The sequence below is a fragment of the Prionailurus bengalensis genome, chromosome A1 (genome assembly GCF_016509475.1).
Source record: "Prionailurus bengalensis isolate Pbe53 chromosome A1, Fcat_Pben_1.1_paternal_pri, whole genome shotgun sequence".
Taxonomy (NCBI): Eukaryota; Metazoa; Chordata; class Mammalia; order Carnivora; family Felidae; genus Prionailurus; species Prionailurus bengalensis.
Window position 1 is genome coordinate 77,328,597 of NC_057343.1, and position 27,945 is coordinate 77,356,541.

Genomic DNA, 27,945 nt, shown 5'->3' on the forward strand with positions numbered 1-27,945 from the left:
ATTGCTTCAACATATGAATTTAAGACTTTACTTTATTCAGCAAAATCATTTATTTACACAATGGGGAATGCTGGTTTGATTTTGTCAATGAAATAAAAACAAACTGAACAGAGACAATACTGAACTGTATATATAGTTTGTGCCAGAGCTGACCAACTGTTTCCTTACCTGTATCAGGAGCATCAAGGACACTGGTTTAACAATACACCACACAGGTCCAGTAACACCCTGGGAGCTTCCAATGCAATTACCAACTTTTTCTTTTTTTATAAATATATAAAAAAACAAAAAGTCAGCAAAACCAGCATTATGACGTAATAGACAGAGTAGAACTCTGAAGTCAATGGGTCAGTAAAAACCTTATCAGACCATCCAGTTTACCAAGTGATCTGCTCTCCTTCAGACCATACTACAGAATCCAAACAGATGAAAAATAGATCCCTCTTTAGAAGACAGCAATGATCTGATAAGGATTTGACTTAATGGAAGTTAAGGGGGGAAAAGGAATGCAGAGCAGAGCCCCTATTAGAACAAGCTAACTTTTCCAGATTTTCCAAATTAAAAAAAAAACAAAAAACAAAAACAAAACAAAACAAAAACCACTTCAACATGAAGCTACCATACAAAGTTTTTCCATTTTTCTTTGTAAAAAGTTCAGAGTTTGCAATTTAATCCTGTGTTTTTAGTGAGAAGGACAGTTTGGGCCTGGACTTCCCTTTGCCCAGGATAATTTTTTGTTCTTCTTTTTGTTGACGTTGTCGCTCTTGTTCTAGTTTCATCCTTTCCTCATGAATCTTTCTTTGTTCTTCAACAATTCTCAACTGTTCCTCAGCCTGAAAGTTAAAAGTAAACATTAAAACTTCCAAGAATTTCAGGTCTTCCATTAGTAATATTGGGAAATCAGGTGACACAGAAACATACGTACTACAGTATGCTTAATAAAACTCACACACAAAGTGATAAAGGAAAAATTATAGTGGAATTAGAAAATAACTCCTTATTAATTCTGCCTATTCTTTCTTTTTATGAAAAATACATTTAAAAATTGTAGAAAAGCACTTGCACATTTTGAAAATGGAAATTTCTAAAAATCGTATCTCGAAACCAGTATAGATTTTGTCCTAGTACCTGTTTTTATCCACATCTTCAGTGAATCAGATTAAGATTGTCAATTATGAACAAAGGCACCGATTTCTTCAAACGGTTAAGTTCTCTACCAATTACTAGAACTAGATTTGTAATTAGAAAGACATATAAAAAAGTTACACGAGGGACACCTGGGTGGCTTAGTCAGTTAGGCATCTGTCTCTTGATTTCAGCTCAGGTCATAATCTCATGGTAGTTGAGTTCTTGGCTGAAAGCTCAGAGCTTGCTTGGGATTCCCCCACTCCTGCCTCTCCCCTGTTTGCATGCTTGCTCTCTCTCAAAAAATAAATAAATAAATAAACTTAAAAAACAAGTTATAGGAGGGGTGCCTGGGTGACTCAGTTGGTTAAGCATCCCACTCTTGGTTTCAGCTCAGGTCATCATCTTGCAGTTTGAGTTTAGACGTCGAGTTAGGCTCTGTGCTGACAGTGCGGAGCCTGCTTGGAATTCTCTCTCTCAAAAGAAATAAGCTCAAAAAAAAAAAGTTACAGGGAAAAAAAAAAAACCCTCTACTGGGGCTACATTATATTGTCAATATGCAATCAAGAAATACTAAAGACCCCTTTCTCTGGAGTGAAAAAATTAAATACCCTTTTCACCCGCTGATTATAACACGCTTTTCGGTTTCAAATGGACACTGGAATAATGAACTTTTGTGGTGACTTCAACTCCTTCAGTCTTAAGTAACCAACTCCCTTCCTGTGTTGTCTATACGTTTCCCCTCTTTACCAAAAAATTCCAGCCATTCCAATTCTCCCTCCTCATGGTCTCTCTCCTTCAGGTCTACTTCCTTACTCCCCCCATCCCCCAGGTGCAAGTCTACCCCTCCAGCACAAGGGACATTAGGCCATGTGTGCTGGTGACTCCGGTGGTCACGAATGGGAGAGTGGCTCCTGGCATTTAGTGGGTAGAGGACAGGCATGCCGGTAAACATCCTACTACGCACAGGTCAGCCCCCCACAGCAATTATCCACTCCCAAATGTTAAAGTGGCCAAGGTTGAGAAAACCTGCTCTAACCCTTTGAGTTTTTAAATCTCAGTGATCACTGTGGTCCCTTCTTTCCTATTTGATCTTCATCCTAAAACACTCACTGCATCCTGTGAATGCTTTCCTATTTCCAAAGTCAAGTCTTAAAGTCACTACTTCTATCTCCATTATTCTACTAAAATTATTTTCTAGATGGTCAGAAACTCCATTCTCAATGACTTCCTTATTCTTCTGTTCACTTGAAATCTTTTAAAATTTTTTTCTCTTCCCACATATTCTTTCATACAAAATACAGTGGTTCAAAACATACATTAAGGCTCCAGGTATCTGTGGCTCAGTTAAGTGTTTCGACTCTTGATTTTGGCTCAGGTCAAGATCTCCTGGTTCCTGAGACAGGGCTCCGCACTGACAGCATGGGGCCTGCTTGGGATTCTCTCCCTCTCTGCCCCATGCATGTGCACACTCTCTCCCTCTGTCTCCAACTGAACATTTTTTTTTAAAACAAAATATTTAAGGCTCTCCACCCTGATCAGTTCTGTTTGTCTCCACTGATAGGTTTTTTTTATTCTGAAATAGTAACATTCAATGTGACTGAATTACAGGCTTTTCAGCAGAAGACCGGAAAGATGATGGACTCTGGTATGCAGCATAGAATGTTTAAAAAAACAAAAAACAAAAAAATCCTGACATTTAAATACATAAGTAACACAAAGAGGTTTGTTTTACTTTAAGATGGTATGGGTGTAGACTAAAAGGCAGAAGATAGATGGTGGGACAAATCCACTGAAATCAAGTGAAGGGCAAATGGGAGGAAGATCAGAATTAAAAGGTGGGAATTTGGGGGCACCTGGGTGGCTCAGTCAGTTAAGCGTCTGACTTCAGCTCAGGTCACGATCTCACAGTTTGTGGATTCAAGCCCCGTGTCGGGCTCTGTGCTCACAGCTCGGAGCCTGGAGCCTGCTTCAGATTCTGTGCCTCCCTCCCTCTCTGCCCCTCCCCCGTTTGCACTCTCTCTCTAAAATAAACAAACATTAAAAAAATAAAAAATAAATTAAAAAGTGGGAATTGGGTCAGTAGGCAAGATGGAAAATCCAATGGAGAGGTGAAATAGATCTCTCTTTCAGACCTTTTCCCTAAGCTCCGTTTCTTAAGCTACAGCACACTACAGGACAGAGAGAGAGCTCTTCAACATGTCTAAGATTTAGAATCCTCAAAACTAACCCTAAAATAAATCAGCCCTCTCTACTACCTTCTCTATTGCAACCCATATTCTGTAGTTTTATCCTGTCTTCCCCGACACAAGCAAATAGCCAACCAGTTTGTTAATCCTCCCCTTATATTCTTTTCCATTACGTTCTCTCATCTAGAGCCTGTCCTCCATTTCAACTGCCACCACACCAGCACAGGGCCCCACATCTTCTTAGAGACCTGAAATGGTTTCCTCATTCCCAGTCTTTTTTGCCCTTCATCCACCATCCACCCTACAGAACACTGCCAGTTTTGGGAACATCTTTCTGTTCTCTCATGCTCCCAAGTGATCTCCACCAGGTGTGGAATATGGCCTAACTTCCCCAATTAGCACACTATTTAAGACGTTCTATAATCTGGCTCCAACTGTGTGTCTGCTAGTATCTCAAAATTATGCTTGCTTTCTATCTTGCCTCCGCTTCTCCTATACTCCTGCCATTCTCTCCTCCTACTGAAGTCCCACCTGTACATCCATCTCAAATCTCCACTTTCGTGCTTAGACTTTCACTGATGAATACAAGAGAAAAGAATTACCTACTTCTGTTCATCCTCAGTAATAAATTCATATGCCAATTACTTTGCCCAATTTTAACAAATCATCACACATTTGGGGTAAGAGCCTGGCAAGTACAATTCAATCAAAGAACAGTAAAGAATCTTACTTTGTGTCCATGTGCTTGGGAAACCCTTACCAATATAAACACCCAGATTCACTGCTGCCTATGGTTCTAACTCAGCCCTCAACGAAGCAGATTAGATCCTTAAAGAGCGAAGAGTCTGAACATCACAGCTTCACCCTTAAGAGAAATCTAATTAAAATTACACACTATTTTTCACTGTATCATATTGACAAATTCAAAAGTGAAATACAAAATACTAGCTTATGAAGAGTACTATGGCACTACTTACCAAAATTTTATCTTCATAATACTTTTACCCAGAAGATTAATTTTCTGGAATATCCTATAAATAACACTTGCAAACATGCTAAATTGAACAAGGTTTTTTAATGCAACATAGCTTGCTCAAGACTGGAGAAATCCAAAATTCCCAAATATGGGACTATTAAATTATGCAAAATCTATGTAACAGACACTGTGCAGGGGCACCTGGGTGGCTCAGTCGGCTAAGTGTCAAATTCCTGATTTTGTCTCAGGTCATGATCTGACAGTCATGAGATCAAGCCCAGGCTCCGAGCTGGGGTGGGAGCCTGCTTAAGATTCTCTCTCCCTCTGTCCTTCCCCCACTCACGAGAGCACATGCGCACTCTCAAAAAAAATACTGTGTGGTTAACAAAAAAAACACAAAAATAGGAATCCCTACATACTGAAATGGAAAACCCCCCAAGTTATACTGTTAAGTAAGAACAGCAAAGTCCCAAATAGTTATGTATAGTATGCTATTTCTCTGCAAAAAGGGGAGAATAAAAATACATGTGTTTGTATCTGCCAAAATATGCATTTTAAACTCTGGAAAAATAGACAAAAACCATAATTGAATATATTATTTTGGAGATGGGAATGAAAAGTAGGTGGATGGGGAAAAAAAGAGACAGAACCATTTATTTTTCTAAAAAATAAATCTGAATGATGTGATCACATACCTAAATTAAAATGAACAAGATTTTTAAACTAGTTTCCTTCATTAACAGGAAATACTGATTCTGCACTGCAATTGACTTTATTTTTTAATGTTAATTTATTCTTGAGAAAAAGAGAGACAGAGCACAAGTCGGGGAGGGGCAGAGAGAGAGGGAGACACAGAATCTGAAGCAGGCTCCAGGCTCCGAGCCGTGAGCACAGAGCCCTACCCAGGGCTCGAACTCATGAGCCACGAGATCATGACCTGAACCAAAATCCAAGACTGTGCCACCACCCAGGCACCAATGAAATTAGACTGGGTAAAGAAAGTTTCAGTGTCATCCAGGTTTACAAATACAGGAGACAGAAGTGCATGTGTGCAGAAGAGGGGCTGCAGTCTCTCTGGTTCTCCCTTAGTGCTGAGCATATAGTGCCTACTGGAAATACCTGATAATGAAATGACTTTTAAAAATGAAGTGAGCAGGTGAATATCCTGTCTTTACATTCAAATGTTTATACTTTGTTCCACTATAGCTTTAAACTAAGCATAAATGTTATTCAATTACACCAGAGCAAAACCAAACCAAACAAAACAAAAAAAACCAAAAAAAAAAAAAACAAAACCAAAAAAACTAGTCGAGCAAAACCCAAAACCATCAATTTTAATATAGTGGTTCTCAAATGATGAAAAACTGGTTTCCTACCCCATCCATCTGTGAGGTTTGACCCTACACCTTATTTGCTAGGTATTCTAAACCCTAGCCCCCTCTACAATCTGATATGCCATTTCCTTCCCAATGCCCCTGGAATATCCACTACTCCTCCACCCTTCTGTTGTTTCAAATGCATGCAAAAGAAAGAACTATTCCAGGGGGGCGGGGAGATGTACGTGTATTCATACAGAAAAACAATACCAAGCTCTCCTACAAGGATTACACATGGACGTCATGGAGGCCCAAGAGAAAGCCAACATCCACCATACTAGAGCCATGAAAAGAGGGTGGGCCTTCTTAGCCATTAAGTCCAGGACCCTCACAAAGGTGGCTTTCAACCCTGTACCTCACTGGCAAGAGTGGCGGGTGAGATAAAATACATAAAAGCAAAGTATACCATTCTAGAAGAGTCTATTTACCCCTTCCAGTACCTTTTGTTCCCCCCTCTTCTACCCAGAGGTCCCAGTGTCCTTATTACAACTGCACCTTTCTAAGCATCCCCCACCTACACGGTCTCTAACTGTACATTGGGGTGATCCCTAGCAGCAGTTTTTCAGCAAATAAGGATGCTGAAATCTACTAAAAATACATATGAAATTTTACGACATCTTAAAAATACAAAGAGAGAATTACTTGTTATCAGCAGTGATTACGGGAATGACAGGCAAGAATGAAAAAATATTACAATTAGGAAATCATGCCACCACTCAGAAATGTGGATTTCTGCATTTTAAACTTCCCAGACACACATCCTGTTAAACTCTGCCATTTGTAACTTTAATTCCTTGACTCATCTTCCCCCCTGTAACAAGTGTAATGTTTATCCCACTTTAAATAAACAATGCGTAAAAAAAATATTAGAAAGAAATTTGAAGTAATTAATTCTGACCCTTAACAAATTACGGATCAGTAAAGTTTTCTGAAATTATTAACGTACAAGGTTAAAAAAAATAACATACCAGGATTTTTTTAAAAAAGTAATCCCCCCCCCCCAATGGCAATTTGGTTATTCTGTTACCTAATGTTTACAGTGTATGCTATAGCATACTGTTAGCTACCATATAAAAAGAATTCGTATCACTCCTTCTAGCCCCTTTCCTTTGCAATTCCTCAGTTGCTACACCTTTATAATCTTAAATATATTTTTGGAGCGTCAACATTACAGAACATCTCCCAAGATCCCGTATTACTTAAAAGTGGACACAACTGCTTCAAGAGGGAACTGATAGCCGAGACTGGTACGGGATACTCGACACAAAAATCAGTGTCCTCCAGGGCTCAGCAGAGACCACTCTAAGAATACTGCCCAAACACCAATCTCGTACCTTCAGGATTTTAGTATTTGTGTCCTAACGTGAACTCATCCAGATGTGGTTCTTTTAATCTTCCATACCCTAAGTTCTCTTTTCTTTCAAGTCAGTGCTTCTGTCTGCCTTGGTCACTCATTCCCTTTTGTGGAGGTTTTCTCAAGTGCCTGCTGATACCTGGCTGTCAGCATGAGATCTTCTCTGGTTCCCACACCACATTTTCTCCTCTTCTTTCTCCTCTTCCTCCCTCCGGGCACTTTTATCGCTCAACCAGGTTTACTCTCTTTACAGTTTCTCCTGCCACCTTACCAATTCCAGCCCCATCTTCTGACAGGCTTTCAGTGGGTTTCTGGTTGACTTTCTGTCCTTCACTCACACTATATAAGGCCAATTCAGTAATATCCAGAACATTTTCCAAATACTGTTGCCCAAAATACACTAACACACTCTTAAATGAGCTTTTTACCGTATCAGTTGAAAACAAGCCTCTCCCTGACTAAACATTCTTCCATTAACTCCCCATCACTTCGTTACAAATTAAAATATTTAATTGACATTTACATTTGGCGCCATGCCGTCCCTGTCTCTCTTAAAACGTGTAAATACATCACAATTAACTGAATATATCACTCGGTCCTGTGCTCTCTCAACTTAGATGTGCTCACTCTACTTACTATAAATGCCCCATTCCTTTTCCATTTGTATTAGTTTCCTGTAACCACTGTAACAAATTACCACAAACTGGATAGCTTAAGAGAACAGAAATTTACTCTGGGAGCAAAGGAGTCCAAAGTCAGTGTCACTGGAACTAAAGGTGTGGACAGGGCCACCTTCCTTCTGTAGGCTCTCGGAGGGAATCTGTTCCTGGCCTCTTCAAGGCTGCCAGGGTTTCTTGGCTTGTCTACGCACTGCTCCAATCTCCAAATTTCTCTCTGTACTGTCCTCAAGTCACCTTCTCCTATACGAGTGGAGTCTGCTGGGAGTCTGCGAGCCCTTCATCACGGTGTCCTCTCCATGTCCTTTTCGGTCCAAGTTGGCAGTGTTTCTGCTGACACAGCATCCTCACAAACCCTGGGGGTCTCCCAAATCTGGCAGGCCACTGGACAAGATGCTCCCCAACAGATCTTTCCTGGATAATCTCATTTACTCCTGGTGTCTGCTACTAAAGTGCCTGAAGGAACTTAGGAGTCACAGGCATAATCTCTTCAGCCCTAGCAAATGGTTGTCCAGCCACAGCCTTGGCTTTGTTTGCAGTTTTTTAACAGGAAGCCTCCTGACTTTATAGCATCTTTTGTAATCTAGATGGGCTGAAATTTTCTCCAAACATCAACTGCTCATTCTATTTTACTTATCTGTTCTTTCCTCTATCTGTTCTTGAACTTTACTATCAACAGCCAGGGGAAGAAACCAGACTGTACCTTCAACACTTCACTTAGAAATACCTTAGTTAAATATGCCAGTTCAACACGGAGAAGTTTCACCTTCCACACAATTGTAGGACACTACCAGGTTTCCTACCACTATACAGGGAGGACCTCCTTCCCTCTAGTTTAAAGTAACATCCTCTTCCTCTGCTTCTGAGCTTTAACCAGAAGCACCTTTAAAGTCCCTATTTCTACTAACGGTCTTTTTTAAGGCCGTCCAGGCATTTTCTATCATGTGCCTCAGAATTCTTCCAAACTTTAACTGTCCAACTCCAAAACTACTTCCATATTTTTAGTAATCAACTGGGTAGGTCCAGACAACATAAAACTATTCTGGAGGCCAGAAGTTCGAAATCAGTATCACCGGTCCAAAATCAAAGTGCCAGCAAGGCCCGCTCTGTTAGGAGGCTCTAGATTGAGAGTCTATTCCTTGCTTCTTCCAGCTCCTGGTGGCTGCCAGGATTCCCTGTCTCCTGACCACATCACTCCAATCTTCAAGGCCAGAATCTTCAAAGCTCTCTCTGCTCTGTCTTCAGCTTCTCCCGTGTGTACTGTGGTAAAAGCCCCCTCTGCCTTCCTCTTACAATGGTTATGTGGAATGGCTTTTAGGGCATAGTGGATAAACTCCCCAAGATTTTTAACTTAATCATATCCACAAAGACTCTTTTTTTGGGACCACACAAGGTAACTAGTGTTACTAAAGTAACAGGAGATCAGGACACAGAATACACAAATAGCTTTGTGTATGTGGTGGGGGGGGGGGAGGGGGGAGGAGCGCAGGGAGGTATTTTCCAGAGATACCTCTTAATTGCAAAGCGAGCTCTGGTTTACTTTAAGTATGTGGAACACATTTCACATATAATCAACTTCCAAACATGGTACAATTTTTTCATTTCTCAAAAGAGAGAAGTACAAAGCGTTAAGCATGATGAACATGGTAAATCTCCTTATTTGGCAAGTGGGTAAGGAAAAACTATTTTTTTCTTTGTTAATTTGAGAGAGAGAGAGAAAGAGATCGAGTAAGTGCACGTGCAAAGGGGAGGGGCAGAGAGAGAATTCCAAGCAGGCTCCATAGTCAGCATGCAGCCAGAAGCAGGGCTCAATCCCACCACCCTGGGATCATGACCAGAGCCGAAATCAAGAGTCAGACACTCAACCAACTGAGCCACCCAAGCACCACAAAGAAACTGTTTTTAATATTAAAGAGAGGAAATACACTGTAGATCTCAAACTTATGATTTGCATATATTTTAAAAATTCCAAACAATGTTTCCCAGTTAAAATCAATTTTTCCTTTTTATCAGCATGTTTATAATTTTATTAGAAACTGTCCGTCTGACTCTTATTATAGTTTCAGTATTTACTCAGAAATTAACCAGATAACATTTGACTACCACTTTCATTCACCCACGGATAGTCTGAGGGTCATGTTTTTCCTACTGCTCTAGCCTCCTGCAGGGACACTGAATTCCACAGCAACATCTATCGCTTTTCTTAGTATATTTCCCTTTCTAAATAAGTAGGATTCATACACATTTCAGAATATCTGGGCTTTTCCCAGGCACATCACGAAAAAACTTGTGAAGAGGAGTAAAAAAAATTTTTTTTAGTACTATTTTTAACATTTTTAAAAAACATTAAAAATCTCCATTGTACTAACAATACCCTTTCAAATATCTGAAGACAGTGGTGCACTGCCAATAGTCAGGCAGAACTAGATACCAATCTGCCAAAAAGCCAAGTCCAGGCAAGCCAAGACACGTGTCAATTCTTCCTTGATTTTATTCATCAAGCATGTCTGTTGGTTAATATGCTTTTGCCTCCTTTTGGACAGATAAAATCAAATATCTTGACAAACAATTTGGAACGGATGTGAGCAAAAACTACTGGTCTAGAGTACCTAACATGAATTCTACATGAGAGAACCCATGGGGCTAAGCTAATACATTCCTTATTACAGTCATTACTGTGATCAATCTTTGAACTTTTGTCATAAGGACCTACTTAAAAGTTAGTCAAAGTGTGGTTTAAATTTACTTTCTCTACTAATTATTTTTATGTGATCATGAAAGTGATGTATGTTAGTTGTAGAAAATATAGAAACTAGAGAAAAGTATAAAGTTACATGTAAGTGTACCAATTACAGATAACGATTCTTAGCATTTTTTTCCCATCTACTAAACCGTGCAAATATACTTTTCAAATTAGCAGGATCATAATGTACACGTAAGTTCTGCATTTAGCTACTTCCCCTGGATTAACAAATACTTTGACTAAAGAAAAACCAACTATATAAGTGACATAAAACTTGTGAAATTTTCACTATTCTAAATAATAAAGGGAAAAGTTTTTTTTCTTTATTAGTTTACTTGTATCTGAGTCACTTTTCTCAAAATAAAATTCTTAGACACAGAATTAAAGGCTCCTGATATTTACTGATTCACTGTTATTTTCTAAAATGGTCACAGCCATTTAAACTCCCCAAATCACCACATAAAAAGGTCCCTTTATACCTTATCCTTGCCAACAGTTGGTGCTAATGAGGGAAAAAAAGTCTTTTTCTACTGGTATTTAGCATTAGAGGAAAAGAAAGGGGGGAGGGGAGTCCTTTGTTTTGCTACATTGTCAAGAATTTATGAAGGCACTTTTCCATTCCACTTGTGTGAGTGAATTCTCTTTTAAGTCTCTTTTCTTTTTCTATTAGGGAGTTGGTCTTCTTTACTGACTTCTAAGAAATCCTTGTATTATTCTTTCAAGATTACAATGTTTAAGAAATACCCTTTGGGGAACCTTCTCTCCCCACCCTCCTTTAATCTGCTTTCGAACCTCATCTACCATCACTTACCTCACCACCTTCTTGACTACACAAAAAGCTGGTTCACTGCTCCGGCCCATCCCACTATCCCAAGAGCACCTACACACTCTTGCCTTTATTCTAAGGCCCCAAAAGGCCTTTTCCCTGCTTCATTTCCTCACACTCCTGTCCCCATCGTAAGTGCAATTTCTAACTATCCACGGAGGCCCAGCTCACACGATCTCTTCCAGGAAGGTTCCCAGGTCTCCCTAGAGACCTGGGCAATGATGTCAATTATCACACATCACCCATTGCACTACTTAGTATTTTCATATTATTAACTTTTCTTGGAATTGTCCTTGTCTCCACAATAAGTACATTAAATACTTTAAGAGAACTTAACATCATCTTATCAATTGCTTTTTACACCTAACAAATTCTCAATATGGATTATGGATTGGCTGCTCCCTCTTCTCCCCTTGCCTTCTAGAAGCTAAGAATGCATCCCATTCTTCTTGCTATAGCATGAACCGGTCCACATTTCTAGCATATTTATTAGGTCATAAAAACAAACAGAACTGTTGCTTTAACAAGATAAACCAGCACTACTGACACACTCAGGAAAAGTTCCGTGCTATCTACAACATGGGCATATTTCCCCAAGTATCTGTTCTTTTAAAAATATATTCCAGGGGCGCCTGGGTGGCGCAGTCGGTTAAGCGTCCGACTTCAGCCAGGTCACGATCTCGCGGTCCGTGAGTTCGAGCCCCGCGTCAGGCTCTGGGCTGATGGCTCAGAGCCTGGAGCCTGTTTCCGATTCTGTGTCTCCCTCTCTCTCTGCCCCTCCCCCGTTCATGCTCTGTCTCTCTCTGTCCCAAAAATAAATAAACGTTGAAAAAAAAATTAAAAAAAAAATATATATATATATATTCCAGTAGTATCTCCCAATAAATGTGTGAAAAGATGAAAGAACTTGCTGAAAACTGAGAGGATGAGGAATGGACAAGAACGAAAGTCTCCGTACGCTCCTGGCATCTTTATGCAGTAACATTCTGTCTTTTCCTACACAAAGAATGTGCTAGTTTCCCTGCAATAGATGATGCCCAACAGAAACAAATAAAAATTTTCTCCAACACTGACAATTATTTCTCGAGCTTCCAACATTATCATGCACAGGAAACAAATGAGTTATGTGCAAATTCTTACCAAACAGTCTCAAATGCAAACTCTTTTTTTCTCCAAAATATCTTTTCACGAAAGTTGTACTGATAACATGCAATGCACAGTCTATTCTGCCAAATCCCAATGTTCCAGAACAGTGCTGGTCTAGGTATGATCCATGAATCAGCAATAGTCTGCAAACCATAATGGATCCATAACAAGATATGTAGAAACCAGGAGTGTTTTAGAAGCTTTTATAGCCACTTGATGTCATTTTTCTAGTAATTCATCTTAATTGTATTTTGCAAACATAGTCTGAGACAAATTAGGATTAAAAGACAAAAACAAAAACTGGCCAATTACCACCACTTGAGAAGCACTGCTCTAGAATAAGCTTGCTGATCTTTTCCCAGTAAGGACACACCGGAAGTTATGTTTTTATGGTTTGTGTGTGGGTAAACAAAGAAAACTGCCAAAAGAAATATAAAGCGCCAAGTTTCCCTAGGCACCAGACAGCTACCTCAGGATCAGAAGGGATCCTGGCAGGGCATAAGCAGAGGAACTCTTGTTCTAGGAGTCATAATCCGGCATTCCAGGCCACCCAAAACTGAAGTCACCATGCTATCCAATTTCTTACCACGGTCTAAGAGGGATTCCCCCCACTTCGTGATGCCGGTACAACATTTTCAATACCAGCTATACTGTTCCACCCTTCTGGAAACATCCAGGCCCTACAAACCACACTATATTTACCTTTCAAAAAAGCTCAACGTTCAAGACTCAAATGAAGGTTCATACTTTCCATCTTCCTTCTTCCTACCTGAACTGAGATTTTCTTCTTAGCATCACTAAAAAAGCACGATCACGTACTCATTAATGAGCAGGTAGGGACAGACCTCAGAATGACTCCTCATCCATTTCACTTTCATAGTGCTTGCTCTACCTTAACAGATTTTAAGGCCTTTTCATTGGGAAAGGCAGGATTAAGTCCCTCCCTTTCACTATGACCTTTACAATAACCAGGATGGCAATGTGCATGAAGAATCCTGGTGTCATCCTCATTAAGTTGCTTAGTTACTTACTTAAGTTGCATTAAGTTACTGATATTTCCAGTACTGGCTTTTATCTGGGGCATACCACCTCTTAAAAGATTATGCCTTAGAACCAACTGGACCATAGTTTTAACTTTTTACATTCTTATCAATTACGGGACACATTACTTATTGATCCTCCTTCACCCCTACTCTCATTGGGATCCACTGTCAATTAATTACTTAGACCAACTCAGATCTTTTTGTCCCTTTATAAACAGTCACAAAATTTGTTTTTCCTAAACCACTTAACGAGAGCTTACAACTTGCTTTTATCCTTCATGTGACAGTATGACTTCGCAGCAAATGTCTTCTCAACACATTTCTAAGTAAACAAAACTTTTCTAAGATGTCTAGAAGCAAGAGTCCCTCCTGGGTCATGTCTCCATTCCTGGGCACGAACTAGCACTCATTCTCCGTTCATCCTAAGTAACTTCCCTTCCACCTGATTTAGATTCTTACTTCAAAGTAGAATTCCTATATGCCACTTTCATGAGGCAAAGAAAGTTTTTCCTTTAATGCCTGTCTCTTCCTTTTGTTTCCTGGATTTTTTTGTATCCACAGTCATTTCATTCTGTTTTCTTCCTCATACTGAGACTGCTTCAGAATATACATTTTTAATGGAAATCCCTAGGCCACCCAAAACTTTATCCTACTTCTTTATTCTACTTTAAGTGCCAGTCTGTGCTAAAAATAAAGAAACATAACAAACAAAAAACCTCTGGATTTTTGTACTAAAAGAAAAAAAAAAAGAATCGGAAGGAAAAGCAGAAACAATCACAGATTAGTATTTTTCTATTTTCAAAAGATGACCTCAATGTTCTTACACTGGCTTCTTCACTAATATTTCCAAATTGTTCCTCACCCCCGTTTAGATCCGTATGTCATAATTACTTAAGTCTCTGTATTCCTTGCTGGATTACAAACTTGGAATAGGAAAAATAGCTTATGAGTCCGGCACACTATCAAATACAGACTCCCTACATACTATACCCAGTAACTGGGTGGGAACAAGGTCACTCATGTGAAGTGAAATGCTGCGTTTGAGTTTAAATACTTCCAAGCTTTTGTTTTTACTATCCAAGCAGAAAAATGTAAATGAGGTGAAGAGAGAAAAACTCTGGGACTGGGGATAGTACAATTCTCCCAGGAGCCCTGTTTTACATGCAAATTTCAGAATGTTCTCCAGAGTTACTAGAATCTCTGGACTGCCCCCAGATGGATTCCTCTGGAAGACACTAGCTAAAATCTCATGAACCATTCCTGCTCTTGCCTCAAATCCCTGCAAACAGCCCCGAAGACTAAAAAAATGTGTCCATGATAAAGCACAAAATCATCCCACAAAATCTGAAGCAGCAAAGCAAATAAAAAATGCTTTTCATACATACCAGTTTGGCTTGTGCTTCTGCAATTTTTCGGTTATTCTCTTCCAGTATTCGCTCTAGCTCCTCACGTTTTGCACGTTCTTCCTCCTAAAGGGGAGGACATGTTAAGATGTTAGAAAAACAAAATGTTTATTTTTACTGATAAATATTTACTAATCTTCCTCTGAACTTTTTTGAGCTGACTTAGAGGGCAGCTTTATAGCTACCTTCTGTCTGACAAATGATAAACTGTGCAGCCACTAAAATTTGTTTCTAGCACTAAATTTAAATCATCCCTCCCAGTCCAAACAGCAACCGACTAAACCCTCCCTAATGATAGTTTCCTGGCAATTATTACTAATACTTTAATATCACACAAATCAACAAGGACAACTACAAAACTGGATAGTATTTACCAAATTAAAAAAATAATATATAAAATATAAATAAAGTGAATATTTGTCTCACCAATTATGTATACCTACGTATTCTTTACCTATACTCCTTTAATCAGCATTAAAAGTTGAATATTTACTGTCTTGTCCAGTGTCCTGCAGAGTGTGCTCCTCGGCTGCCATACGCGCCAGCTTCCTCTTTAAAATGATTTGTACTGTTAGCTTGGCAATACCTGCATCAGCAGCTCAACCATTTATAAAGAAACAACATACAAGGAAGGCTGAGCTGAGGAATGCAGATGTTTATGGTAAGAAGGAACAAAAAATGTAATTCATCATTCCTAAGGCAAACAATTAATAAGAAAAATACATTTACTGTTAGTGAAAAATACAAATGGTAATCCATACTTCATGGAACTAAGGGCTTCTTCCATGGGGAAAATGGACTTAACATTCAGATGTTGACAATTTCTAAAGGCAGCTTATCTTGTCATCTACAGTCTGAACTGAAATTCAGGAATCCAGGGGGTGCATGGTCCGGAAATAAAATTCTGTAATTTATTTTTTATTGGAGAATTTAATGAGATTTTATAATGCAAACTATATGAAGATTGCTTGATGGTTTGGGCAGTGTTCAGATCACAGCATACATATTCAAATGATTTTAATATTTGGAAAGACTGTCAGAGGGTTGTGTCCGTGTAAAAAAAAATTGTTAATACGAAACAAAAAGCAAATGAAGAGAAAAAAATCTTCCTATGATTAATAACTCGCTACAAGACAGCACCATTACTCCAAAATTATCTCCATTATTAAAAGCACTGATATAAGTAAAATTTCATACATTCAATTGCACAGTCTGTGATAGCTACCAAATATAGACACGTGTATCTAAAGACAGCACAAGGGAGAATGCACTTGAAAAGCTAAGCTTACTGGAAAACAAGAGAGATTTAGTATGATGCCAACTTGCCCATACTAATGCCAAGATTAACAATGATATGAGACATATATTTTGAGTCAAATATTTAAGTTCGAGAAAATAGAACCACAGGATTTTCTATGGCACGCACCAATGGAATTCGTATTCATTACACAAACTATGTCAAGGGACACTCAGCACTGTAAAGTAATTTGCCTTGAGTGTTTCAGTGACTTTCAACAAGTTTTAGGAACCTGGAGTAATCAGTGCAAATAAGCCATAAAGCTTCAGTAGCAAATTACTGTCTCACAGAAAGACATTTTCAACTTCTGCTCCAGCTGCTGATAAAACAAATCATGTGTTTAGCTTGACTCCAGACAAGGACAACCTGTTCCTTCATAACTCTCTAGAGAAAAAAAGGAGTTGTTAGTAGATACTAAAAAAAGTGGATGAATACTCTGGACATTTTTCCTAAAAAGATTCTTTGAAACACATTAGGAAAATGGAGGGAGGGCCTTATGATCAGAATGCCAGAATTAGTCCATTGTGTTGAAGCAGGATTTGGGGGAGGGGGTGAGGGATAAAAGAAGGAAAAAAAGAAGAGCAAGAAAACCTATTTATCAAAAGCAGGTGCTGTCACTCAATGTTAGGCCCTGCTCTTTGTAATCTGACTGAAGGCAAAAAGCCTCTCACAGTCTAGGCAGTAAGAATGATAAACAGAAAAGAAGAATACGTAACCACAGGTGGATTTTTACCCTTTTCCCTTTACCACTCCCTGTCTCCCGCCACCCTCCCAAAAAAGAATGTAAGTCCTGCAGCCATGGCAAAAGTTTCAAACACTTCTCAAATATGTAAGCCAGTTCCGTTAAATCAAAAAGTATCCTTGAATACGTTTTATGAAAGTAACTTTTAGATGTCAGTCAGCACTTCTGAACAGGCTAAAAAATTAACTTTCGCAGCAATGTTAAGTTTAGATGAGAAAGGAATTAGTCTGTATTCCATCTCTTTCTGAACTGAGCAGGAGGCACACCCAACACTGAAAGTTTTGCCATGGACTGTCTCTACTTTCCAAACGACCGAGCGTTACCTCTCTGGCTTTTTGTGCTGCAAGCTCAGCTTGTCTCTGTCGCTCGAGTTCTTCGAGCAACTGCTTTTCCATGATGCGCTTGGCTTCCTCCACCCTTCGGAGAACTTCTCGCTCAATTTCATCCTTCCTTTTCTCCAATTCTTCCTCTACCCTTTTGGCCACTAATTCTTCCACTCTTCGTGCTGTTTCTTCCTCGATGAGTTTTTCTTCTATTTCCTGCTGCCGACTAGCACACAAAGTAGAAAAAAGTGACTTAGATGACAGAAGTAAACATAAGAATTAAAACTAGTTATACGTCTGTAAAACATTCAGCCTGATTCTATGATTTTATAATTCATCTGAGTGCAACACTCAAGGAAATACTAGACACCAAGATGTTCAGGGATACAGAAACTCGAACAAATATGAAATCATGTTTTTGTTAGCTTTCACTTTCTAAATCCAAAATGACTCAACAAAGAGCTTAATTCATTAGTTTTAATTTAAGAACTGTTAAGAAATCTGAAACAAGAAGTCTACTTTTTGTTACCAACTTTATAACGAAAGGACAAAGTGCATGGATTTACTCATTTGCCAATGCACTCAGTCTAAGGGTTGAGCTTCAAGAGAAGTCAGGAGAAAATACTATGTAGCAAGCAATTCAGACTAAGTTCATCCCCTGCCCCCCACTAGCAAAATCAGAAGAAATACAGACTCAAAGAGATTCAGACTGTGAAGGCAATGAAGCTTTTTCTGAAAATACAGACCAACTTAATTCAGGTTCTGAACCTAATACCTTTCAGCGTACCTTCTTTCTTTGGTTAATTTTTAATTAAAAGCTCTTCAAGATGTGGGAGGGTAGATGAAAATATATTGCCAATTCTAATAAAAAGTTTAATGACGCATGATACGGTTTAAATTATTTTAATCCCATCTAGATATTATAAACCAACTTATTTACTCAAAATCAAATTCTGCACTGAAAATACTGACATTTATCAAGGCACTGTAGTGGACACCATGTACATTTTATACCAATGACATCCAATATGGTCTACTGGGAAAGACATCCCAGTATAAAATTGGTCATTTTATACCAATGACATCCAATATGGGCTACTGGAAAATTTCATTGTACATATGTAGCTCACTGTATTGAGACAATAATTTGTACTGAATTAATAATAAATTCAGAGGCTCTGGAAGTATATCTAAATCCTAAGAGGCCAATTTATTATTATTAATGCTTCAACTTTCTCACAGCCCATAAAATTAAATACAACCTGTAACCTTTATATCTTTTGATGACTCATAAATATGTATGAGCCAGTCATTCAATTTACGTGTTTAGTAAAGACTTTATAGTGTCTAAGTGACCTTTAAACACCCCAATCCACTTCAACTAAACTGTATTTTGGGGGTGGGGGGGTAATTCAATTCCCACTCAAGTGCTTTTATTCTCAACTCCTGTTACTTATTCACAGTGATACCATACTAACACCAATGTATCTTTAACATTCTGATTCATTTCAGTTTCTGCATTTATAACCTCTTATGTTTTTCTGACCAGGAGATAGTAACTACTTAAAAAAGCACAATTATTTATTCTAGGTTCCAGACATATGCATCCCATTCTGAAAACTCTGTTGCCTGTTTCTTAAATATTTCCTCCCAACACTAAATTATTGATTTTTATTTAAAAATATACAAAAGCCTAACATATACTCTAAACAATGCTCCTTTTCCTATTCAATAACTTCGAATAAAATACAGTTTAAGGTAGTTTCAATAAGCCTTTACCTATAGCAGCTCAATAAAAGAGAATAGTTATCTATCCCAACACTAAAATGAATTGCCAGACATACCTCAAGGAAACCAGGCAGGGATTTTAGTGGAAATTAAACTACATTTCAAATATAAAAATTTTGTTTCTTTACCTCATCCAAAGAGAAAAATATTAGGCTGAAATAAGCCTGATAACTGTCAAACCTAGATGATGGGTGTATTAAAGTCATAATATTCTTTCCACTTTTGCAGAAGTTGGAAAGTTTACACAATGCAAAGTTTTAAAAGTATACACCACTCACCACAAACAAACTTTTGCTAGTAAATGTAAAGGAGCCTAAGAAGAAGTTCTCTTTTAAGATGTCAAAAATGGTGCAATTCAACTCTAAGGACAACGTAAAACAATTTCAATTAAAACAGTCCAAAGTAAAAAGCAGAGAGAAGAATGGAATAAGGCTTTAGGTTAGCTCATCACTAGAAAAGTCGCCAAATAACTTAGGAATTTTGGAAAGATGGAAGAGACCTGATACATATTCAGGGTTTTTTTCAAGCAGTCTGTAAGTAATAGCAATAGCACAATGGCTAATGGGGTCACATTTCTGGATTTAGTACGGAGAAAATAAGCCTAAATAAATTCAGTTTATTACTTACAGCAAAAGCCAGATCAGCACAGTGTCAGCTGTTTCTGGTCCCACTCATGGACACCAAACCAGAGGGGACAGGTGACATGCAATACAGGCATAGGCAGTGGGCTGTTTTGCTGCTAAGGAGTCAATTCTAAGGGCAGCTCAGTGGTTTTATAGCCCAGAGGGGAGGGCAAGTGGAAAGTCCCAAGCTCAAATGAAACTGAGAGGATGAGAAAAGGCCTCGTGGAGTTTCTCACAAGGCTGCTTATCTCCCTTTGTTCCTGGAGGAAGCACAGGACACACCACTGTGACTGTAATTAAGCCTTGCTGCTGTGTTCCACGTGGAGACAGGCAAGGTCAGGGCACCACAGCAGAACTGTTCCCCTACAAGTATTATCAACAATATAATTTTTTGTTGTTGCTGCTATTCTTAGTAGCAACAATCAGAAAAAAAAATTTTAAGTGATTTTTCAGATCTAGCACTGAAAAAGTTACTCTCAATGACGCTTCAATTCCCCTCTCCCCACATTGAATTCAGAAAAACAATGGGCACATGTACAATTGAATTAAGCAGTTCATCTTTACTGATGACAAGTTTATTATCATTATCAATGATAAAGAGGTAGAAGGCTAACTTTCACCAGGGGCACTGAAACTTTCTTGGGGAAAAAAAACCAAATACTTTTGCTCATTAGTATCTTATAAAAAACATTTCATGTCACTGCCTATCCACTCCTTAAAACTTTAAGTTTTTATTTATTTGAGAGAGAGAGAGAGAGAGAGAGAGGGAGAGAGAGAATATGGGTGTGTGAGCAGGTGAGGGGCAGAGAGAGAGAGGGAGAGGGAGAGGGAGAGGGAGAGGGAGAGGGAGAGGGAGAGGGAGAGGGAGAGGGGGAGAGGGGGAGAGGGGGAGAGGGAGAGAGAAAATCCCAAATCCCAAATCCCAAGCAAACTCTGCGCTGCCAGAACAAAGCCCATCGTGGGGCCTGAACCCAAGAACCATGACCTGGGCCGAAATCAAGAGTCAGATGCTTAACTGACTGAGCCACCCAGGTGCCCTACTCCTTAAAACTTTTGCCATAGGAGTTGTCACTTTCCTGATGTTCTTTAGTGGCTCTTATCTCTTCCTCGGGCTCCTCTGCTCAATGTATTCCCTTGCCAAGAATTTGCGCCAATGTTGAAAGGGCTGAATCACAATCTTCAAGATTTCGATGGTAGTATGTATAACACTAGGTCCCCATTTTCTCCATGCCTCCATGCTTTCAGGTATTTTAAAAACTCCAGTCACCACCAACTTTAAAACAGTAACTATTAAAACAGTAAGGACCCAGCAATACAGCACTGTTAAACCAGAGTATGACTCTGAACATGGCAAATGGCAATATTATTTAAAATATTATACAGAAATATTTTAACGTGTATGAACTCAACCCTAGGAGTTTCCTTCTAGGAAGTGCTTCATAACATCACAGCAAACAGCATTAATTCAGTACTGAATAGGCACCAAATACTGTGCCAACAGCTTTATACACCATGTCATCAGTTACACCTCTGATGATTCCCAAGGCATAGGAATACTTTACTAGCTGGGCTCCAGGTCACTGCATTTTGCTAAGAGAGGACTCCTAACCTAGGTAGACTCCAAAGCTCATGATCTAAGCCCTATAGTACCCTACAAAGGCAAAGGCATGCAATAATATTTACCCAAATCATTTAAAAAATTTATAAATTTCTTATCAACATCAGCTAGATCTTATGCCCTTATCCTTTGTCTTAAAGCCCTAAGTGTCCCCGAAATACAGTTCCACATACTGAATTTGCTCATAAAAGCTGTTCTCTACTCTCAACAATGAGCTCGTCAAGTACTCTAAGGATCACTCGTATAGATCCCAGTTCAGCTTAGATACTTTAATTCAGAAGGCTCTCAACCTGTCATGCAATTGAACACTAAGCATATTGAAACCTAGATTATAACAGGCTACAGTAAATTATTATAGCATTAACATTTCCCGGATTTGCTGCAAGTTATTTTACAACTGCCTATTTTTTCAACATGCACAGTGAATACAACATGCACAAAGCCATTTCAAGAGAATACATATGAAAATGATAAGGAGAGAGAACCACACTAAATGGTTGGGACACAGGGAAGAGGTAGAACTTCTGAATTCAATTTTGAAACATGTGAACTAGCTATTCAGAAATGAGAAAAAAAAATTAATGCTAAGGTCTACCTTTTACTATATTAATATAACTCATAAGAGCACTTCATAAACTCACCAGGCTCAATCTGGCTGCATTTCGTAAATTATATTACATTATGTACGGAGGCCCATTATATGCCAAGTATGTCTAGATACTTTAAATGTGCCATTTTTTTTTTTAATGTTTCATTTTTGAGAGAGAGAGAGAGAGAGAGAGAGAGAGAGAGTGAGCGAGCGGGGGAGAGGCAGAGAGACAGGGAGACACAGACTCCGAAGCAGGCTTCGGGCCCGGAGCTGTCAGCACAGAGCTGGATGCAGGGCTCAAACCCATGAACTGCGAGATCATGACCTGAGCCGAAGTCGGACGCTTAACGACTGAGCCACCCAGGCGCCTCATAAATGTGCGATTTCTAATCTTCTTAACGAAGACCAGTACCTTCATTTCACAAATAAGAAATCAAGCTTACAGGTACGTGATTTATTCAAGGCTTCACAATTGTAAACAGCAAAGCAATCTGGTTTCCATTATTACCACAAAATTAGTTAAGCCCAACAGAGTATTCAAATTTTGCAGTCTCTCCCCTCCCACGGACCCTTTTCCAGGTACAGGGACACTATGCTCTCTGTTGTCTTCTCTGCTTCCAGCAAGCACTGGTTTCTTCCAACAAACATTCCCTAAGGTCCTCTCAGTCCCGTAAGCCAACTGATTTTTTGCCTTCACACGCTACCTGGGTCGTTCTATCTACTCTCAAGGTTTCCTCCTCAAGGCTTCAGTCTCTCATATCAAACTCGCATAAACTCACTATACCCAAGTGTTAAAGTGCCTACAGTGGAAGTGCCAGTTGAAACTCCCCTCGACGTTCCCTGTCTGCTATCTATCAGGTTTCTGCCGTTTTAACCACCGTCTGCCACACAAATAGTTCCTTAAACATTTGGTGTCCGACATGCAATAGCTACAATATAAACACGAGAACCAATATTAATGCTTTATTTCCCTTATGCTCCAATCCAGTTTTATTTGCACTGTTTCCTAAATCTGTCCTTTCCCATTCCAACAACCGCCCCCTCACTACTCCTGTGTGGTCTTACTGTAACTAGTTATCTATCCTACACAGCGTTCAGTGCTGTTTTGGGGGGGGTGGGGAGGGAGAGAAAAAAAGAGCTCATCCCATTTACCTCCTCAAAACATTTCCTGTTTCTAGGATGAAATCCAAGTTCCTTAACATGACTCCTTTATAAGATTCTCAGCCTCTGTTTACCTCCCCTGACTAAAGAGACTCCATGATGTTAGTACTTATAGAACTTCCCATGTTTTACCTCACTTGTAAGCCATTCAGCCCCCCTCCCTCCCTTTACTCTGGCAAGGGCTGAAGGGACTCTGTTTTGGTCCACATGTACCTTCCTATGCCTTGCCGGACAATCTCATTTCTATCTACCACCCATTCCTTAGGAGGATGAAGGTGTTTACCCATCTGAGATGCTTCCTTCTTAAAGTCACATCACTATCACTGAATTTACCACACTATTATTACATACCCACTTAGCAGTCTTTAAGCTTCTTGGAGAGGGGTCAATTATCTTTATCTCAGCAGCACCTAGCACAGTGCCTGGCACTTATTAATTGCTCGAAGCGTATTAGCTGAATGAGACCTGTAGACACACAACTACTTAGGCCCATTTCCAAGGCTCTAAAACCTAGGTCTTTCCATGGTTTCCTTTGTGTTCTATCTAAGACATTACACCGTACTGAGGAGTACCTACTGCATGGCACACAGAATTCAGTGTACAGGTGGCTGCTCGCTTTGCCCCTCTTCCCTTCATAAATGCTGATAGTAATCTGCTGCTTCTGCCAACTTGGAACTATATAGCTCTCCTATTTTCTCTTTTAATCCCTGGTTTCTGTCCCTGCTATTCATGTGCAGCTTGCTAAACACCTCTAATTATTCTCTGCATACCAAGTTCCCTTTTATTTTTCCTACAAGTCATAGCTTTTTAGAGAATGGCAAATAACTTCTCTTTGGACACCTGTTTTCACGTGGGAAAATTATCTGAGACATGACTTAATTTTTAAAATGTTCGGGGCGCCTGGGTGGCGCAGTCGGTTAAGCGTCCGACTTCAGCCAGGTCACGATCTCGCGGTCCGTGAGTTTGAGCCCCGCGTCGGGCTCTGGGCTGATGGCTCAGAGCCTGGAGCCTGTTTCCGATTCTGTGTCTCCCTCTCTCTCTGCCTCTCCCCCGTTCATGCTCTGTCTCTCTCTGTCCCAAAAATAAATAAACGTTGAAAAAATAAATAAATAAAAAAATAAAATGTTCATCTGTTGACATTTATTTGAGAATTCATTTTTACAGTTAAGGATCTTGTTATATACCAGAAAAACCCGGATTCTATATAATCAAGGTTTGTTGCAAAACAATTACTTGTATGTATTGATGTTAATATATGTATCACCGACAGCTCTACATAAAGGAAAAATAAAGACACACAGCAAATAGCTCTCCAGGTACTGCTTCCTCTGTAATATTAGTCAGTGCCCCAGTCCCGTAAATCTTAAAAACTTTGCTCCTTAGAAATACGCTCTGCTGGAAAAATCTACATAACGCAAAGCCAACTGCAGAAAAATTTAAAGCCCCTAAACAATCAGTGCATATATCTGTCTCAGAAAATTCAGGTAATTCTCCTACCTCGTGTGCACTTTCTAAACACCGACGGGCTGAGGAAGATGGCCAGTTAAACACAGACAGTTCACATCTAACACTACCTTTCCAACTGGCTTTGAGAAATGAATACCTAGAGCATCAGGGTACTATGGTCTTAAACCAAAACCAAACCCAAACCCTACATTTTAAAAACAAAAGATGATCAATTTGGAACTATTTGTACCTACTCTTGGATCTAAAGATACTTGAGAGGTGACTCTCAGAGATACTTTTACCCCAACAGTATTTCAAGTTGGGGACCTCACTGTGATCCTGATTTTCCCTACATTAAGTACCATACGTGAGCAATGCAAAAATAAAAGCAAATATTCAAGTGTCCTCTACCACAAGGGAAAACAAAACGCAGGATTGCACCTACTTTTTCTACAGAGGAATATAAAGCCATATAAATGAGAAGTATAAGGACGGAGCAACTTTTGATAGGGATGATGGTTATGCAGGTGAATTCAAGTATCAAAATTCATAGTACTGCAGGCTCAAGGTTTGTGCACTTTATTTTTGCAGCTCCAAAAATAACAAACAAACAAAACCCGAACAGGCTCGAAAAAAAAAAGAAAAGCAACCGCGACATCTTTAACAAAAGGAACTCACTAACATAAAATGCATCTTTGGCTGTACTGTTGGGACCACCAACAGGGTCTCATTCCCCGAGAAGCCCTGTCAAATCGAAGCCCCGGTACTAGAATGCTCTGGCCAGCTGCAATTTGCATCCCAAGGGTTAATTCTTTCCGGCTCCCCCACCCCTCCCCACCAGCGGGCCCCAAACGCTCTCCATCCCTTCTACGGGCTCCCTTATCCCACGCCCTCACTGGCCGAGGCAGCGCCTCTACCCCACTCTGAACTCCACCCCCTACTTCCGGCACTCCGCTCCGCTCTCGCGCCAAAATCGCTTTCTCTGCTCCAAGCCCTTCCTGCGCAAGCCCCGGTATTTCCCAGCCCAGCCAACTCGTGGGTCCGTCCGGCCCCAGGCTCTCCACTCGCGCGGGCTGCAGCCTCTCGGACAGGTTCCTGCGACCCCCCGACCCACGCCCTCCCCCCGCCCCCCTCACGCCCCCACTCGGCCCACCCAGCCCCGCCGGCCCCCACCCGCCAGGCTCCCCGCCCCTCCCCCCGTGGCCGCTCACATTTTTCGCTGCCGCTCGAACTCCGCTTTCTTCTCCTCTTCCTCTCGCTTCTGCTTCTCGTCCAGGCTGCTGCGCTTGCTCACCGTGCGCCCGAAGATGTCGATGCGGTCGGGCGGGGACGAGGCGCGCTCCCGGTCCCGCTCGCGCCGGGACACGGCCGTGTTGGTGGAGCGCGAGCGGGACCGCGACTCCCGCCGCCGGTTCCGTTTACTCTCCCGGGACTTGGAGCGCTTCCGCACGCGCTCCTTGTCCCGAGACCGCGACCGCGACCGGCTCCGCTTCTTGTTGTGTTTGCTGCTCTTGGTGTGTTTGGAGCGGGACGAGCTCCGGCTCCGAGACCGGCCCATCCTTCCGGGCGACGCTGTGACTAACCGCTGGCCTGGGGCCCCGCACGCGTCCCACTGCCCTCGCTTCCGCCTCTGGACGCGGGCTGGCCGTCCTATCGAGGCCGGAGGAAGGAAGGCCGTCGGCCAGCTGACTTTATACCGCTCTCTGAGGTGAACGGCCGCCACGAAGGCCGCCTCCGACGACCAGGCCGCAACGCCAGGAGTTGCTAAGATGGCAGCCGCGGCTGCACCGGCCGCCCTTCCCACAATGCCCCGCGCGGAACGCGCCGCTGCGCGAGCCCCGCCCCCTGACGATTGTTGCCGAAGGCGTAGCGAGCGCTTCCGAGCTCACTCGGCTCCTTCCGCCTGCCCCGCGCCGGCCCGACGCTCTAGGGAGCCGTCGTCACCCAGCTCGCTTTAGTGCCCTTCTGCTTTCCGGTAAGAGGCCAATGCCATAAGAATGAACCTGTCGCGTTTTGGTGAGCATGAAGTCGTGCCTCAGCAGAAACCACTGATTGCATTATTTTCTAGGAGCTGGTTTTGTCAGGCAGCCCTACATTGTATCAGAGTGACTCTGAGCAGATGCCTTGCTTCTCTGAGCTTAGCTTCCTCGTTTGTACAGTGAATGTACCCACACTTCACCAAGTGGTTGTGAGGCTTACGGGAGATGACGTGGGCTTTGATGCGTGGAAGCCAGTGCTTGATACGGGGGGGGGGGGCTCCGTGTGCTTTGCGTTTTGTGAACTGGTGGTCCATTCTCATTTTGGGGGTGGGGACGCTGAGGTCCATCAGGTAAAGACCTTAGCTGCCCAGACGGCACAGCTAGCAGGTGGCAGAGCAGGTGTGTGTGTGTGTGTGTGGTGCGAAGCCCTTGCACATCACGGGTAAGACCCACGGTGGCAACAACAACAAAAAGTACTTAAGAATAAACATTAACAAGTTACAAGATCCTCCTGCTGAAATCCCTCAACCTTTGCTGAAAGGCAGAAACAAGACCTGAGTAAACGAACAACATATGCCATATCTTTGGATGACAAGTCAGTCTCAAAAGCATGCCAATTCTTTCCAAGTTAAATTACAAAATTAGCGCAATTCCCGTCAGAGTCCCAAGCACTCTTGGGAATGTGTTAGAACTAACTAAATAATTTCAAATTTTATACAGAAGATCACCTAGTTGTGAGTTATCAGGAAGCCCTTTAAAAAAAGAGTAGTAAGCATTTGCCCTATAAAAGATTAAAATAAACGGAACGCCAAGGTATTGGGACAGCAATAGGAAAATAATCAGAATAGAAGGGAAGATTTATTATTTTTCTTGAGATACATTGGAGTAAAAACACTTAATAATCTAGATTGTATAGAATTACCCGTTATAAAGTAGATATTCCTGTCAATCTAGTCTGTACACACACACACACACACACACCTGAGATGATGCCCATCTAATGCTAAAGATAGTTATTTCTTTTTTTTTAATTTTTTTTTTTTACATTTATTTATTTTTGATAGACAGAGCACAAGTGGGGGAGGGGTAGAGAGAGAAGGAGACAGAATCCGAAGCAGGCTCCAGACTCTGTCAGCACAGAGCCTGACGCCGGGCTCGAACTCACAAACCGCGAGATCATGGCCTGAGGTGAAGTTGGACACCCAACCGAGTGAGCCACCCAAGTGCCCCAAAGATAGTTATTTCTGATTCATCGATACATTGGTTTTGTAGAGCACCACAAACTCATGGCATGAAACAAAAGAAACTTATTCACTTACAGTGCTGGGGTCCAAAAGTCCAAAATCAAGGTATTTGGCAAGCTTGGTTCTTTTGAGATCGCTGGAGGAGAATCTGTTCTGTGCTTCTCAACTCCAGGGGTTACTGGCAAAACGTGGCATGCCTTGGCTTCTGATCATTGTTGCTGTCTTCACATGGTATTGACTGTGTGTCTGTCTTCTTATAAGGGCACCCAAGATTGAG

General features: G+C 40.8%; 1 protein-coding gene and 1 long non-coding RNA gene across 4 annotated transcripts in view; one reads left to right on the top strand and one right to left on the bottom strand.

Annotated features, from left to right (window-relative positions):
• Positions 1-14: 14 nt before the first annotated feature.
• ARGLU1 (arginine and glutamate rich 1) lies at positions 15-26,262 on the bottom strand. Its single transcript, XM_043582790.1, has 4 exons — positions 25,657-26,262; positions 17,221-17,446; positions 14,841-14,924; positions 15-833 (listed from the first exon to the last, which is right to left on the bottom strand). The coding sequence occupies exons 1-4, from the start codon at positions 26,001-26,003 to the stop codon at positions 669-671; spliced, it is 822 nt and encodes a 273-aa protein (XP_043438725.1). The 5' UTR covers positions 26,004-26,262; the 3' UTR covers positions 15-668.
• The window catches only part of LOC122484814, a 222,102-nt gene continuing 220,407 nt past the window's right edge, over positions 26,251-27,945 (top strand). For all 3 annotated transcript variants that reach the window (XR_006297723.1, XR_006297720.1, XR_006297722.1), the window contains exon 1: positions 26,251-26,420. This is a non-coding gene — a long non-coding RNA (uncharacterized LOC122484814). The remainder of the gene's footprint in view (positions 26,421-27,945) is intronic.

Excerpts from the sequence above, each read along its gene's own strand:
- ARGLU1 (XM_043582790.1), bottom strand. The coding sequence starts at position 26,003 with ATGGGCCGGTCTCGGAGCCGGAGCTCGTCCCGCTCCAAACACACCAAG. Across the intron at positions 17,447-25,656 it reads TTCGAGCGGCAGCGAAAAAT|TCGGCAGCAGGAAATAGAAG; the intron begins GTGAGCGGCCAC and ends TTTGTGTGCTAG. Across the intron at positions 834-14,840 it reads CAGAAGCACAAGCCAAACTG|GCTGAGGAACAGTTGAGAAT; the intron begins GTATGTATGAAA and ends TTTAACTTTCAG.